Source organism: Sylvia atricapilla, chromosome 1 (assembly GCF_009819655.1).
Source record: "Sylvia atricapilla isolate bSylAtr1 chromosome 1, bSylAtr1.pri, whole genome shotgun sequence".
Lineage (NCBI taxonomy): Eukaryota > Metazoa > Chordata > Aves > Passeriformes > Sylviidae > Sylvia > Sylvia atricapilla.
Window position 1 is genome coordinate 94161256 of NC_089140.1, and position 12895 is coordinate 94174150.

Below are 12895 nucleotides of genomic sequence, written 5' to 3' on the forward strand. Positions count from 1 at the left end.
CACACTTTTAAAGCAGACCATCCCTGCCCTGGCACGGCGAGCTCCCTCCCCTCCCCGGCGCTGCCCTGGGCACCGCACACACGCACACGCGGACCCGCATGCGGAGATTACAGGACTGCAACAAAATGAAGTTTCTAGTTTTAAACGTGTTGGCAACGGCGGAGAGGATGGAGGCTGTCAGGCTCGGCGTGACACACCTCAGAACTACGCCGATCCCTCCAGCTCCCGCGTACAAAGAAGTACAAACTACAGCCCCTGTCTCTTCCCCACCAAGGTGCTGCTCCCCCCTCCCCGTCTCCCCCCCCCTCCGCCCCAAACCCCAAACCCCCGGAGGCAGCCACGCGGGGTGTTTTAAATCTGCGGCAGGGCTGGAGGAACCGCTCCCCCCGCGGCGATGCTTCCCGGCGGGTTAACCCCTCCCCTGCCGTGCCCGCGGCACCCCAGCGCGGGAGGCGGAGGGTGTTACCTGCGGAGCGCCGGGGTGCCTGCTGCTTTCTCCGCGGCATTGCTGCCGCCGCCGCCGCCTCGCCGCCCGCCGCCGCCGCCGCAGAGTTTCCGCGCAGGACTCCTCTTCCGATCCCCCTCTTTTCATGCAGAAACAAACACACACCCGCGCACGCACACACACAAATAAAAAAAAAAAAAATAAAATATGGGGGGTCGGGGGGGGGGGGGGGGGGGAAGGAGGGAGGGAAGGAGGGAGGGGGAGGAAGGAGAAAAGAAAGCGGATTCAACTTCTAATTCTGCCTAGGAAGAGCGAGAGGGAGGGAGGGGTGGGGAGGAATGGGAGAGAGGGGGAGAGGAGGAGGAAGGAGGCGGGGGGGGGAGGAAGGAGAAAAAGTTTGGTCGGGTTCTCCTCTCGCCCGGTCCGGGTTCCCCCCCCGGGTCAGCTCCCGGCGCGGCGAGCGGGGTGCGCGGGGCGGGGGGGAAGGTGGGGTGTGGGATGAGGCAAGCCACAGACTGGTGACAGGGATGCCAATTTCCGCCGCCACTCCAAAAACTTGCTTAGGAAATGTTTTCATTTACAAGGTTAATTTTTCCTCCCTCTCTCTCTCTCACACACTCTCTCTCTCTCTTTCTCTCTTTTAAGTTCCTTATAAGACAAAGCTCTTCAGTCCTCTCGGCAGCAGCAGCAGGGAAGATGCCAGTGGAGATGTGCAAAATAAATAGGATTTGATCAGTTCAATCTGTAGCCCAAATCCATTATCTTTCTTTCGTTCCTTTTTTTTTTTTTCTCCTCCTTTTTCTCTCTCCCCTTCTCCCCCTCCTTTCCTTAATCACTTCTTCGTCTTCTCCTTCTTCGCGGTGGAGAGCCGAGCAAGCGGCGGCGATGAGACGGTAAATTCAGTCACTCCCCCCCTCTCAGGCTTTCTCCGAGATCAAAGAGTCTCAAAGCGCAACTTTCTCGCTCGCTCGCTGGCTTGTTTCAAGCTCGTGGATTTGTGTGTTGTTGTTGCTGTTGTTGTTGGGGGGTTTTTTGTTTGTTTGGCTTTTTATTGCGTTGGTAATAGTTTGTTCATTGTGCAAAAAACGAGGTCGATCCAGTCTCTCCTTCTCCTCCCAGCACTTAGTCTAAGAGCAAGGAAGCAAATCATAAAAAGGAGTAAAGCCCCCATACATACATATACACCGGATGGGAAATGTCAGTCACTCCTCCACCTTCCAAACAGTCACAGATCAAACAGTGTCACCACCGGAGAGGACTACTTTTCTCTCTTGCTCTCCCTTTTTTTTTCTCTTCCACAAATCGAAGCTTCTTCTGCTACTAAATATAATGCAAACACATTTTTTATCATGGAATTTGTTTTTGCTGATCCCGATCTGCAACAGAAGAAAAAAATAAAAAACCGAAAAAACAAAAAAACAAAAAAGACACACACACAAAAATTTGGCAAAACCAAGAAAAACCCCGGAGAGTGTGTGCAGAGAGGGAGGGGGGGAGGAAGAAAAGACATTCACTGAGTGGGACAGATTAACGTGAACTGTCCCCCCCCCCCTAAACTCCTGGGAGAGAAAGAGATCCACTCTCCCTCTCTTCTCTTTTCACTGAAATATAACACACATTCGGATCCCAGGGCTCTCAGACAGTCTCAACTGATAGACAGACACATCGAGCTGCTTTTCCTGCTTCAGTTTGTTACTCCTCCTCCTCTTGCCCACGTCACCCTGACAATTACAAATAGGTCTCACACAAACCCATACCTGTCAATCTTTTTAATTGCTTTGTTTTCATTTTTTTCTCTTTCCCAGAGCTAAACAATATGACAAAAAAAGAAAAAAAAAAAAAGTCTTAATACAGCACGGCATAAAAGATTCCTCATGTGAGACACGCGTTGAGGGGGTTGTTATTATAATCCACTTGCTAAAGTGCTCTGCAAGACGCATGTGCTGATTTAACTTCAGCAGAGGTCTTCTTCCAGCAAACTTAAAAAGAGGGGAAAAAAAAAAAAAAGGCAGGCAGGAGATGATACTTCGTCGTGGCACACGTCTACCCAGCATTGAATTAAAAATGATTTATGGGAGATTACAGTTCATCCTTACTTTAAAATACCAACAGATTGCAGAGCGAGAACTGCAGCATATGAAACATACTGCTAATACATTTTGCACAGTATGTGTCTGGGGATTTATATAATGTTAGCTGCGAGAACAGAAGGGTTCTTCCCTTTTTTTTTTTTTTTTTTTTTTTTTTTTTTTTTTTTTTTTTAAAGTCAAGAAAGCAAATAAAAACTACCCAGCCGATTCCTAAAGGAAAACACTTGGAACTGCAGTTTTGTTCTTTTTCGGGCAGAAGGGGATTTTCTTTCTTCTTGCTACCGCACAATTAAGCATTGAGCTGTTTATACTGGTAGGATGGAGTTAATTCTAGGAACTACACGCGATATCAGTGCAACATCTCTATTACATTGCCTCTCTCCACGCAGTTGTACCAAGTTGGGATTGGCGGCTCAATGACAACACTGACTTCGGTCCCTTGACTCAGTTGACTCCCTGCGCAGGTTCTCTCACCCGAACGTAATCTACCCCGAGAGGTGACTATATATATATTATATATATATAATTTTATTTTTATTATTATTATTTTGTAAGAAGAAAGAAAGAAGCTTAGGGGGGGAAGGGAGGGCAAGATTTTCTGGCAGTATCAGGGATCGGGGGACACCCCTGAGATCCAAGCGAACTGACAGCAGCCTGTTACCCTTCCCCTCCTGGCAGGACGGCGACGGCGGGAAGAGCTTCGCCCGTTTAAATGCCCTCCCGCGGCAGGCGCGGAGCCGCCGCCGTCTCGGGGTTGATTCGTAGCACCTTGCGAGGAAGTGAAACGTTTCGCACGGAAGGGGCGGAGCGTCCGCCCGCGGGCAGCGGCTCCTCGGCGGCGGCTAATAACAACATTAGGAGATTAGCTGCAACTTCTCCCCACTTCTCTAACCTTCCCCGGCCGATAATTTACCGTGCTTTCTTTCTGCTCCTTTATTATTCCTCCCTTTTTAATTTTTTTTAAATTATTTTTTTGGTAGGGAGATACCCTTTTTTTGTAAACTCAAGAGTGGGGCGGGGGTGGGGGTAATCCGAAGCGTTTCTCTCTGTCCGTCTGTCTATCCCCCCTCTCCCCCTCCCCTATTTTTAAACCCTTTAGTCAGAGGCAGGGTGCAAACTAAAAGCCACCACCCCCCCCTCCTTTAGGAGATTCTCCGGCCCGCCGCATACCTGCCTGGCTGGCAAGGCAGAGCAGGCAGGCAGGGCAGGCGCTTGCGGGACGGCCGGCCGCGGGAGAGAGCGGGCCGGCCTCGCCCCTCGGTAGTGCCCGCGGCGGCAGAAGACGAGCGGCTGCTGCAGGGGGACCATCTTGCCGCTGCTCCTCCGTTGGCGTCTCTGTGCGGCGGAGGGGCCGGCTGGGAGGGGAGGGAGAACCTGCTGCACGGGGGCTCTGTTTACGTACACACATAGCTGCGAGCGGGGAGTTTCTCCTGCCGGCGCGTCCTGCGAGCTGCCTGGAGAATCCCGAGCCGGAGCTCTCCCGAGCGGGGCGGGAGAGAAGAGCCGAGGCAGGGTATGAGTTTTAGCGCGAAAAGCGGCGCTTTGCTGAGCTCCCGGGCAGCGCGGTGGTGGCGGCGGCAGCGGCCGTCCTGCGCCGCGGCGGCTCCCGCCTGGTCCTGCTTCGGTGGCAGCTGGTCGCGGCCCATCCTGGACATGTCCTACTCCCGTCAATTTCTGGATTTCCAGGGCTCGTCCATCCCCAGCTCCATGAAGAAGCTGGTGGTGACTAAGCTGAGCCAAAACTTCAGGGAAGCGGTCACCCTGCAGCAGGACTCGCCCGTGCCACTCCCGGGAGACGGAGACCTCCTGGTCAGGAACAGGTGAGCCCCCCGCGCCCCGGCCCCCCCGACTCCTGGCGCCCTGTGGCCTGCTCTCTCCCACATGCTCCTCACTTCGGAGACCGGCTCCAAAGTTGTACCAGCCGCCATCTGGCGACTGTTAATTTCATTTTATTGTTGTTGTTGTTGTTGTTTTGAACGGCTGGTGCTACAGCCCCGTCACCCTGTGCAGGTGTGTGGGGGTGACATTTCCTCCTCCCCCTCTGGTGGAGCTGTGTGTGTCTGTCTGTGCGCGCCGCTCCCGGCGTGCGCCTGCCCGAAGGAAGAGAAACACGCCAGGGCCGCTGTGCCAAAGGGGGGGCGGGGGGAGACAGGCCGGTGTTACGTTCGGTGAGTGCCGAGGAGTGAGGCAGACGGAGGGAGCCGCTCGCAGGGCCCCTCCCTGGGGCCTGCCCGGGCTCGTCACACGCACGGAGTGCCCGGGGCGCGGTCGTGTCCCCGGCGCACCCGCGCAGCCCCCGCTGCCGTCATGGCGGTGTGCGGGCGGGCCCGGCCAGGCCGCCGTCCCCTCGGCGCGGACCCTGTGCCCGCGCAGCCCTGAGTCCCCGGGGAGGCCGGGCCCGGGCGGCCCCGGCGCCATCCCCGGCTCTGCGCGCCGGGCGGCGCCGAGGGGCAGGGCCGCCCTCGGCCTCCCTCGCAGGACGCGGGCCCGCCGTCCTTGGTGGCTTTTAGAGAGGGGCTTTTAGGTGACATTTTGCTTAGCATCGTACGCCGTAAATCCCACGCCCGGCACGGTGACCAGCTCGCCGTGAAATGAAGGCTCCGAGGACAAAACGTGCCTCCCCCCCAACAGCTGTCTCCATAAAACCTGTTTGTTCTCGGCGGCTCCTTCCTAGACGCCCTCCTTCCTTGCTCTAAGACTAAACCTTTTAAAGTTCGGAGATCTCTCTGCTCACGAGGGAAAGCTGAAACTCCGGGAACTTTGGAGCAGACTGCGTGACTGGCACGGGAGAGAGCAGAGTTCTCAGGTTCTTGTCAAGCAAAGAATTCGTAGTAACACATAGTTTACCATGTTCGCTGTGGGAGTTTAAAGTTAAGCAGCACTAAATTGTCTTGAGAACAATGCTGTGAGGTCTACTAAGGCAGCGTGTGACTATGCGTGTATGTGTGACATGTGTGTGTCCATATGTAACGCACAAATAACAGGGTGAAGAATGGATGAGGAGAAAGAACAGGGGTTCTTCCAGGCGCTGACGAGGAAGCTGCTGTGGCACTTTAATTCGATGCTGACGTCTCCCACTAAGATTTCTGAGACCAAAATTCCCTCCAAACCTCAAGTCTAAAACATTGTGTTGCTGCATTCAGTAGTGGCTTGAAAAAGCCATCCGGCTGGAGGTAAATTCATTTCTGTGGAAGAGGTCAGAAGACTTGAGATACAAGTAGCAACTACTCTACTTGGGTAATGCAAGGCAGAGAGCAACATCCTTGTTTCTCAACTCCCCTCCCTCCCACACATGCACTTGGTGTCTTTCTCATCCCACTCCCTTGCCCGCCCTCTTGTAAATTTTTAAAATTGATTCTTCTTTTTTTTTTTTTTTTTTTTTCTCCCTCGTTTTTAACAGCTTCCAATGTATCTCTTCCCTTCTCCCTCCCTTTGCTGGGTGGGCTCCCTGGGTGCTCATGGGACATGCACACTTCATGGTAAAAGGGCGTACCACGTTAAAGGCAGGAGCTGGTCCACAGATTCAGGCAGGCAATTGCTGAGCTTTAACACATCAGGCTGTTACACACATGTTTCTCTACTGGTACACATGCCTGAGTGGGGATGAAGGGGAGGAAGAGGTGAGTGATGAAGTCTAGATGTGGAGTTCATACATTTTGCATTATTTGTGGCGTTTCTTCTCTCTTGACTGTTCTTCTGTGAAGGATATCACAGAAGACACAGAATTATTTTACTGTAAAACATTCACTACATACAAGCTGCATGCAGCAGGAAGCAAGTTCTGAATGTTTCCCCCTCTCTCTGTCACTCTGGGGAAGGACTGTCCCATCCCAAAAGGATGAGTCCCTGACTATTTAGTTTTTTTAAAAAACAAACAACCAAACTAAAATACTGGTATACGTTTTCCAATAGGTAGAATCATACAATTAAAAACAAAACATTGAAAGACTTGGGTTCCAAGAGAGCATTAACGTATTTGTTCATTTTGGTCCCAGTCACACCCATGAATATAGTATTAATTGCTCTGAGCTTTTCATGCAAAACAATCCTCATTCACCTCAATAAAACCTGGTTTGGGATTTATGGGAATAGGAAATTAAAATCTCTGTGTAGATAGATGTTTTAAAATAAGATGCAGTTAGGGGAAACTTTCTTCTGCTTTAGAGAGCTATGCCAGCAACTCTTATTTCTACTATTTTATACAGAAAAAAACCCCCATCTTTTACTCAAGTATCCTTCAAAACTAAAATTTAATTTAAGCTTTTTTATTATTATTATTTTGATTCTGTGTAGAGAGAAAGAGGAGGAGAAAAGGTGATAAATCCTTAATGAAGCCATTTAAGTTTTGTGTGTCCGTTTGTCCTGTTTTCCGGGGGGTGGAGGGGGAAGAGGGATGGGTGTGGAAGCAAGGGTTTTCCTTTTTATTGCAGGAGAACGGTCCAAAGGCTGTGAAGGTTTGGTCCTTCTTAAAGTTGTTGGGGGATTTTCAAGATTTTCCTGATGAAGTGACACATTTCATTGCCAAAATACCTGTAAAGATTTACTTTTGAGCTGGAAGCTGGGAACAAAGTTTATAGAAAAGGGAGTAAGAAGGGTTGAAAAAGTTTCTTTTTTTGAACCAGGGGACTAAAGGGATCACAGTGGGGAAAGTGGAGGGCTATTCCTGCTGGGTGTTTGGTCTAAACAATGTTTTTCTTTCGTAGTACTGGTTTGGATGACTTTGTTTTGTCTGTGTTTAAGGCTGCGATGCTGGTTTTCGGTGTCTCACTCTTTGTTGTGGTACACAAAACGGCATTTCTTCCCCTCGGCAGCGTCCTCCTGTTTTCTATAATAAACAGTACGAGGAGTTTCAACACTGCTTAGTGTAAATAAAACGGGTGACTCAATGTGCGTAATTATTTTGAGAAAAGCCAATCTCAGGCTTTTTTCACACCCTGCCTCAGGTCGGCATCTTGAAATGTAAGGGGCAAAACTCAACTAGAAACTTCTAAGTTAAAGAACAGATTTAAAGTGAGAAGGTGAATGAAGGCAACATAAAAGATCTGGAAGGGGGTCTTAAAACCCACTAGCACTCCCAAGTAATTGTTAGTTCTGTGCTCTCTACTTTCCTCAGCCTCAGAAGTCAGAAAACTGATCTTTAACTTGTAATTCGTACTTTCCCCTACTTTTTGAAAGCAAAATAATCTGTGGAACTGCAGGCACATCCTACTACCTCACTTCTGTCAGCTGGAATGACAAGGCAAATTAGACACCATGTTTTAATCCAGACGGTGCTTATGATCGTTTTAATGTGCAAGGACTCTAAGAGACTAAACAATCTTGTTTTAAAAAAAAAGAAGAAGAAAAAAAAAGTACAATGCTACAATGCGACCAGGAGTTTTGAGGCTGCACACAATAAAAAGGTTAAAAAAAAAAAATAGGGGGGGGAGGGCTAGACGGCAGGCTGCGTTGATTAATAATGATCAACCCAGAAGCTCAGGGAGGATCATTTCCCGTGGCACAGCAGCCCCGCAGAGACGGGGAGGGAGCGGGTGCCTGTACCCGCGTGTCTGTCTGTCTGTCTGTCTGTCTGTGTGCAGGCGTGAGTGTGCCCGGCCCCGCGGACAGCCCGCATCCCCTCCGCGGCGCGGAGCGCCCGGCCAGCGCCAAGTTGCGCCGCGGCCCCCGCAGCCGCACGCACAAGTTGCGGTGCGGCCCGGGCGGGGAAGGGTTCGCATCCTCTCCGGCTGCAGAACAAAAGCAGCGGTGCGTGTGCTGGAGCCCTGCTCGGCAGGCGCCTGGCCCGCCGCACGACTTGCCCCATCCCCGCACTCAAAGTTTTCGTCCTCGGAGTGTTTGTTGTTCTACCTGCTTTTGTGCTCCGGCCGCCGTCGTGCAGCGCCGAGAGGGGCCGGTCCGAAAACCACGGGGGCTCGTTCTCCTGTGGCTGCGCTGCCCGCTCTCGTCGGGGTGCGCTCCCCAGCCGCGGGCGCGGCCGCTCCGCGTCCTGCCGGGGCGGACGAGCTCCGAGAGCGAGAGGAGGGAGGCTGAGCCAGCGGGGAGCCCGGACCTCCCTTGCGGGTGTGGGGCCGGGGGCAGAGCGGGCGGCCCGGGCCGCCCTCGCAGCGACCGAGAGCCCCGGCTAGGCGAAGCCGGTGCGGGGGCGAGCACAGCTCCCCACCGGGCTCTCGGCCCTCTCCCCTCCCCAGAAGTTGGGGTGTAAGAGCGGGGGGAGGCTGGTGCAGCGCCGGCACGTCTCGCCTGGCGCCCGAGGGACGCGGTGTGCCTCGGAAGCTGCAACTCCGTTACCAATTTTTATACATCTTTTAGCACTCCTGTACGGGAGTCACCTCAAAGCGGGACAGTAGAAGATTTTTTGTATCTGCGAACAAGACGTAGGCATTTTTTTTTTGTTGCGGCAGAACGGCGAGTTAAAGGCAGGATTACCGAGACCTGCAGTCATTTTTACCTATTTTGTGCATAGATATGTTTACGCTTACGTGTCTTTTTGTACACAACATTGGTGAAAGTTTGAAACTCCCCATGTTGTAAAGAACGAAGAATATCAAAAGGAGCAAAAGCAGTTTTAGTTCTCCTTGCACTGTGTGCAAGCATTCTAAAACTACACACACATATGAGCAGAGCTTGTTGCTAACTGCAACAATTAAAAGTGCACTGTTCGCCTATTTCTGCAGCTTTTGCATGGTGTCAAATACACCTTTTAGGTTGTCACATCCACACATAGTAATAGTCCTGGCATTTGCTGTTTCATGCGTTTCTTTTTTTATATTTTCCAGTTAGCAGAACCTTCCCCAGTCTCTCTTCTCTTGCCAGTGTAAAGATAGTTACTTTAAAAAATAGTCTTTGCATTTGAGCTAGATCATAACTTTGTTTTAGGCATTATCTTCTAGCGCTTAATCAAGTTGTAGAATGTCTCTCTTTCTCTAAAAAAAAAAAAAAAAAAAAAATTGCTATCCATTTTCACCTGTTAGAGGTCAGCAGGACTTGATATTCGGTTTTACAATTCTATTCCTTTGTGCAAGGTTGTTTTGATGTGTTGCAAGTAATTTATATAAAGAAAAATATTTTAACATTGACATTAGCTACATCAAAAGGCAAATTTGCTGTAGTGACTCCATCAATTAAAAAGTACTTGCCTACAGTAACATGACCTTGCAAATGACATCGATAGTTAATATGATCATTAGTCATTAACAGAATTATTATATTCAAAAATATAAATTTGTTGCCAGAATCCACATATTTACCACTCGGCATGTTTTATTCTTCTGTGTTTTCACATCTTGTATGAAGTGGTCAATTAATTTTCACGCTTTAATCTTTAACAGATTTATTTTCAGCTTGTTTAGCTTAGTCAAGTGGACCTAAGGAAAATACAAGGGATGTTTTTGAGTTTGTTTTGGGTTAGGGTTTTACTTTTTACACCTTCTTGTTGTTTCTTTTTGTTTAGAAAATTTGTCTATAATTCTAGAAAAACAGAATGGAAACTATTGGAAGTCTGATGAAAGTAATTTTTGGAGTGTACTCATTACTCACATATACAGATAATCAGAACAAATCTTGTACTTACCCCACAAATTTGAATACAAGGTTTCTCGTACAATGAAAACTTGGTAAGGAGTGAAGCTCATTAATACATTTCTGTTTTCTTCTAGATTTGTCGGCATTAATGCATCTGATATAAACTACTCAGCTGGTCGATATGACGCTTCAGTTAAACCCCCCTTTGATATAGGCTTTGAAGGTGTCGGTGAAGTGGTAGCGTTAGGACTCAGTGCTAGTGCAGATTACACAGTGGGTCAAGCTGTGGCCTACGTGAAAGCAGGTTCCTTTGCTGAATACACAATTGTGCCTGCCAGACAAGCAGTCCCTCTACCCTCAGTGAAACCCGAGTTTCTCACTTTAATGGTAAGTGGTGCAACTGCATACCTCAGTTTGAAAGAGCTGGGAGACCTCTCCGAAGGCAAGAAGGTTCTGGTGACAGCAGCGGCTGGAGGAACGGGCCAGTTCGCTGTGCAGCTTGCAAAGAAGGCAAAGTGCCATGTGATTGGAACCTGCTCCAGTGATGAAAAGGGTGGCTTTCTGAAATCCATTGGCTGTGACCATGCCATCAACTATAAAACTGAAAATGTCGAATCTGTGCTTAGGAAGGACTACCCTGAAGGTGTGGATGTGGTGTATGAATCTGTTGGGGGAAAGATGTTTGACTTGGCTCTCAATGCCTTGGCTATCAAAGGGCGCCTGATAGTCATTGGGTTTATCGCTGGCTACCAAAACCCCACTGGCCTCCAGCCCATTAAAGCAGAGTTATTGCCAGCAAAACTATTGAAGAAGTCTGCTAGCGTCCGGGGTTTCTTCTTGAACCATTACCTTTCTGACTACAAAATGGCTCTGCAGCATTTGCTCAAGATGTATGAAAGAGGAGACCTGGTTTGTGAGGTGGACTTTGGAGACATGTCTCCGGAGGGCAAGTTCACTGGCTTGGAATCTGTATTCCGTGCTGTAGATTACATGTACATGGGAAAAAACATTGGAAAAATTGTAGTTGAATTACCTCACTCTGTCAGCAGTAAGCTGTAAAAACAGAACAATGATATAAATCAGAAGAGAGAAAATGGGCACTTTATGCCTCAGATTTACTAGAAACAATTTCTATTTTTAAGCGTAGTAATGGATATTATATTAAAAACCAGCAATAAAGTGTTAATGAAAAGGGATGGGTTTGTTGGGATTTTGTTTTGTTTTTATTTTCTTAAAAGTGTTTAAATCAGTGGCTGTAGCAGGGGCATAATGGGCCTGTGTTTGATACTGTCACTTAGGTTAGCCTGAGACAAGAACATTGTTCTTGACAGAATAAGTCTTGATGCAGAGGCAGATTTAGTCTGTCAGCCTGATTTGATAAGACTTCATATGTAGTTCAGCTCAGAAAAAAAAAAATCTTTCAGCAATTTTGATTCCCTGATTTTAAAATAAAATTGTTGCAACAAGAATAAGTAAAGAGTTGTATCTTTGGGTTGCTCTATTAATCTTTTGAAGTTTCTGTGAAAAAAGCGCTCTTGATTTTCTGTCACAAAAATGATAATCATAATTCAGTTGCATCATGGATCATAGTAATATTCCTTGACTGGTTACACAGGGAAATTTATCCTCCAATTCTGACATGTCAGTAATATTAAGCAACTTGACTTTTTTTTTTTTTTTTAATCCTGTGTTTCGTAACTGTAAACAACTGCGCAATATTCTTTTAAATCTTTAACTTCAAGTTGCAATATAGTCTCGTTTTGTTGCCTTTTCATTTTCCACAGCTACTGTTTATTGTCCAGTCTCCCCTTTAGTCAGTATTTAAAGATTATTGGAATGGGATTTTGAGCCGTGTTCATGTGTGTTCAGGCCCTGTATATTTTTTGAAGATTAAATAAAGTTTTAAAAGCTATTCAAATATTTGTGCCATTTATTAATAATTATATATTTCTTGCTGAGTAGCTCTTTTTCAGATATTCTGTTTTTTATAGTTATTTGACTGATCACTCTTACTCTTGAAGGGACTTTTCATAATCAGGCTGCTACTTCTACTTTTACCAAATGCTGCTTCTGCAGAAGCCCTGTTACAAACAGCAGGACCATTTTAAATCTATAGTCACGATACCTGGTACCCATACTGATGCTCAGCCATAGATTTTCTAGTGGGTGCAGTTAAAGAGTTTTGTAAAGTTTCAAAAATTCTTCCTCACCCAATAGATATTATTAATGGTACATACAGTGAGAATTCCAGCTAGAAGCATAATATTTTCCAGAACAATAAGATACTTGAAACTGCTTGCTCTACATCTTTTTCTTTTTTTTTTTTTTTTTTTTTTTTTTTTTTTTTTTCCCATAGCAAACTTTTAGGATCTTAAAGGCCAATTTTGCCCCATCTTTTGAAATTACATTCATTTGTATGCAATTGAAGAGATGGAAATTTCCTAAGATCATATGCCTCATAATAAACATAATGATAGGTTGATAATGTCTAGGACTTGAAGGAGAAAATCCAGGATACGCTTAATTTTAGGGCATTATTCAGGACTGACTGTACACAACATTTTTTATTGCAACACAGGAAAACATACATTTTATTTAGTAGTGCAGACAGAAAAATAATTTTGATTTAGTGCATTCTTAATGTAAATTTTTAGTACATTGTCATTAGCATCCTAAAGAATTGTGTACAATGGAGAACTGTCCCTTTCTTGGGCCATGCCTGACTGCTAGGTTTAGTCTCACTTCGATGGATTTTGGGGAAAGGCAAAATGGATTGAGTCTTTGTGACTCTTTTTTCTCTTTTACTCAAAGTGAGCATCAAACCACCATGATTCTTGTC

The 12895-nt window shown here is 47.3% G+C and overlaps 2 protein-coding genes across 3 annotated transcripts in view; one reads left to right on the forward strand and one right to left on the reverse strand.

Moving 5' to 3' along the window:
- TSHZ1 (teashirt zinc finger homeobox 1) overlaps nt 1-3027 on the reverse strand; it is a 57605-nt gene extending 54578 nt beyond the window's left edge. Inside the window, exons 1-3 of the mRNA XM_066328181.1 lie at nt 2735-3027; nt 2203-2252; nt 467-1765 (exon numbers count right to left, since the gene is read on the reverse strand). Coding sequence (XP_066184278.1) covers nt 467-506 — 40 coding nt within the window. The 5' untranslated portion in view covers nt 507-1765; nt 2203-2252; nt 2735-3027. The remainder of the gene's footprint in view (nt 1-466; nt 1766-2202; nt 2253-2734) is intronic.
- A 95-nt stretch (nt 3028-3122) lies between these two features.
- Nucleotides 3123-11968, forward strand: PTGR3 (prostaglandin reductase 3). Of its 2 annotated transcripts, XM_066328200.1 has the most exons (3): nt 3127-4048; nt 4222-4355; nt 10191-11968. In XM_066328200.1, the coding sequence occupies exons 2-3, from the start codon at nt 4243-4245 to the stop codon at nt 11113-11115; spliced, it is 1038 nt and encodes a 345-aa protein (XP_066184297.1). In that variant the 5' UTR covers nt 3127-4048; nt 4222-4242; the 3' UTR covers nt 11116-11968. The 2 variants fall into 2 exon arrangements, with proteins under 2 accessions (XP_066184291.1, XP_066184297.1); XM_066328194.1 differs by having other exon boundaries at nt 3123-4355.
- Nucleotides 11969-12895: the final 927 nt, after the last annotated feature.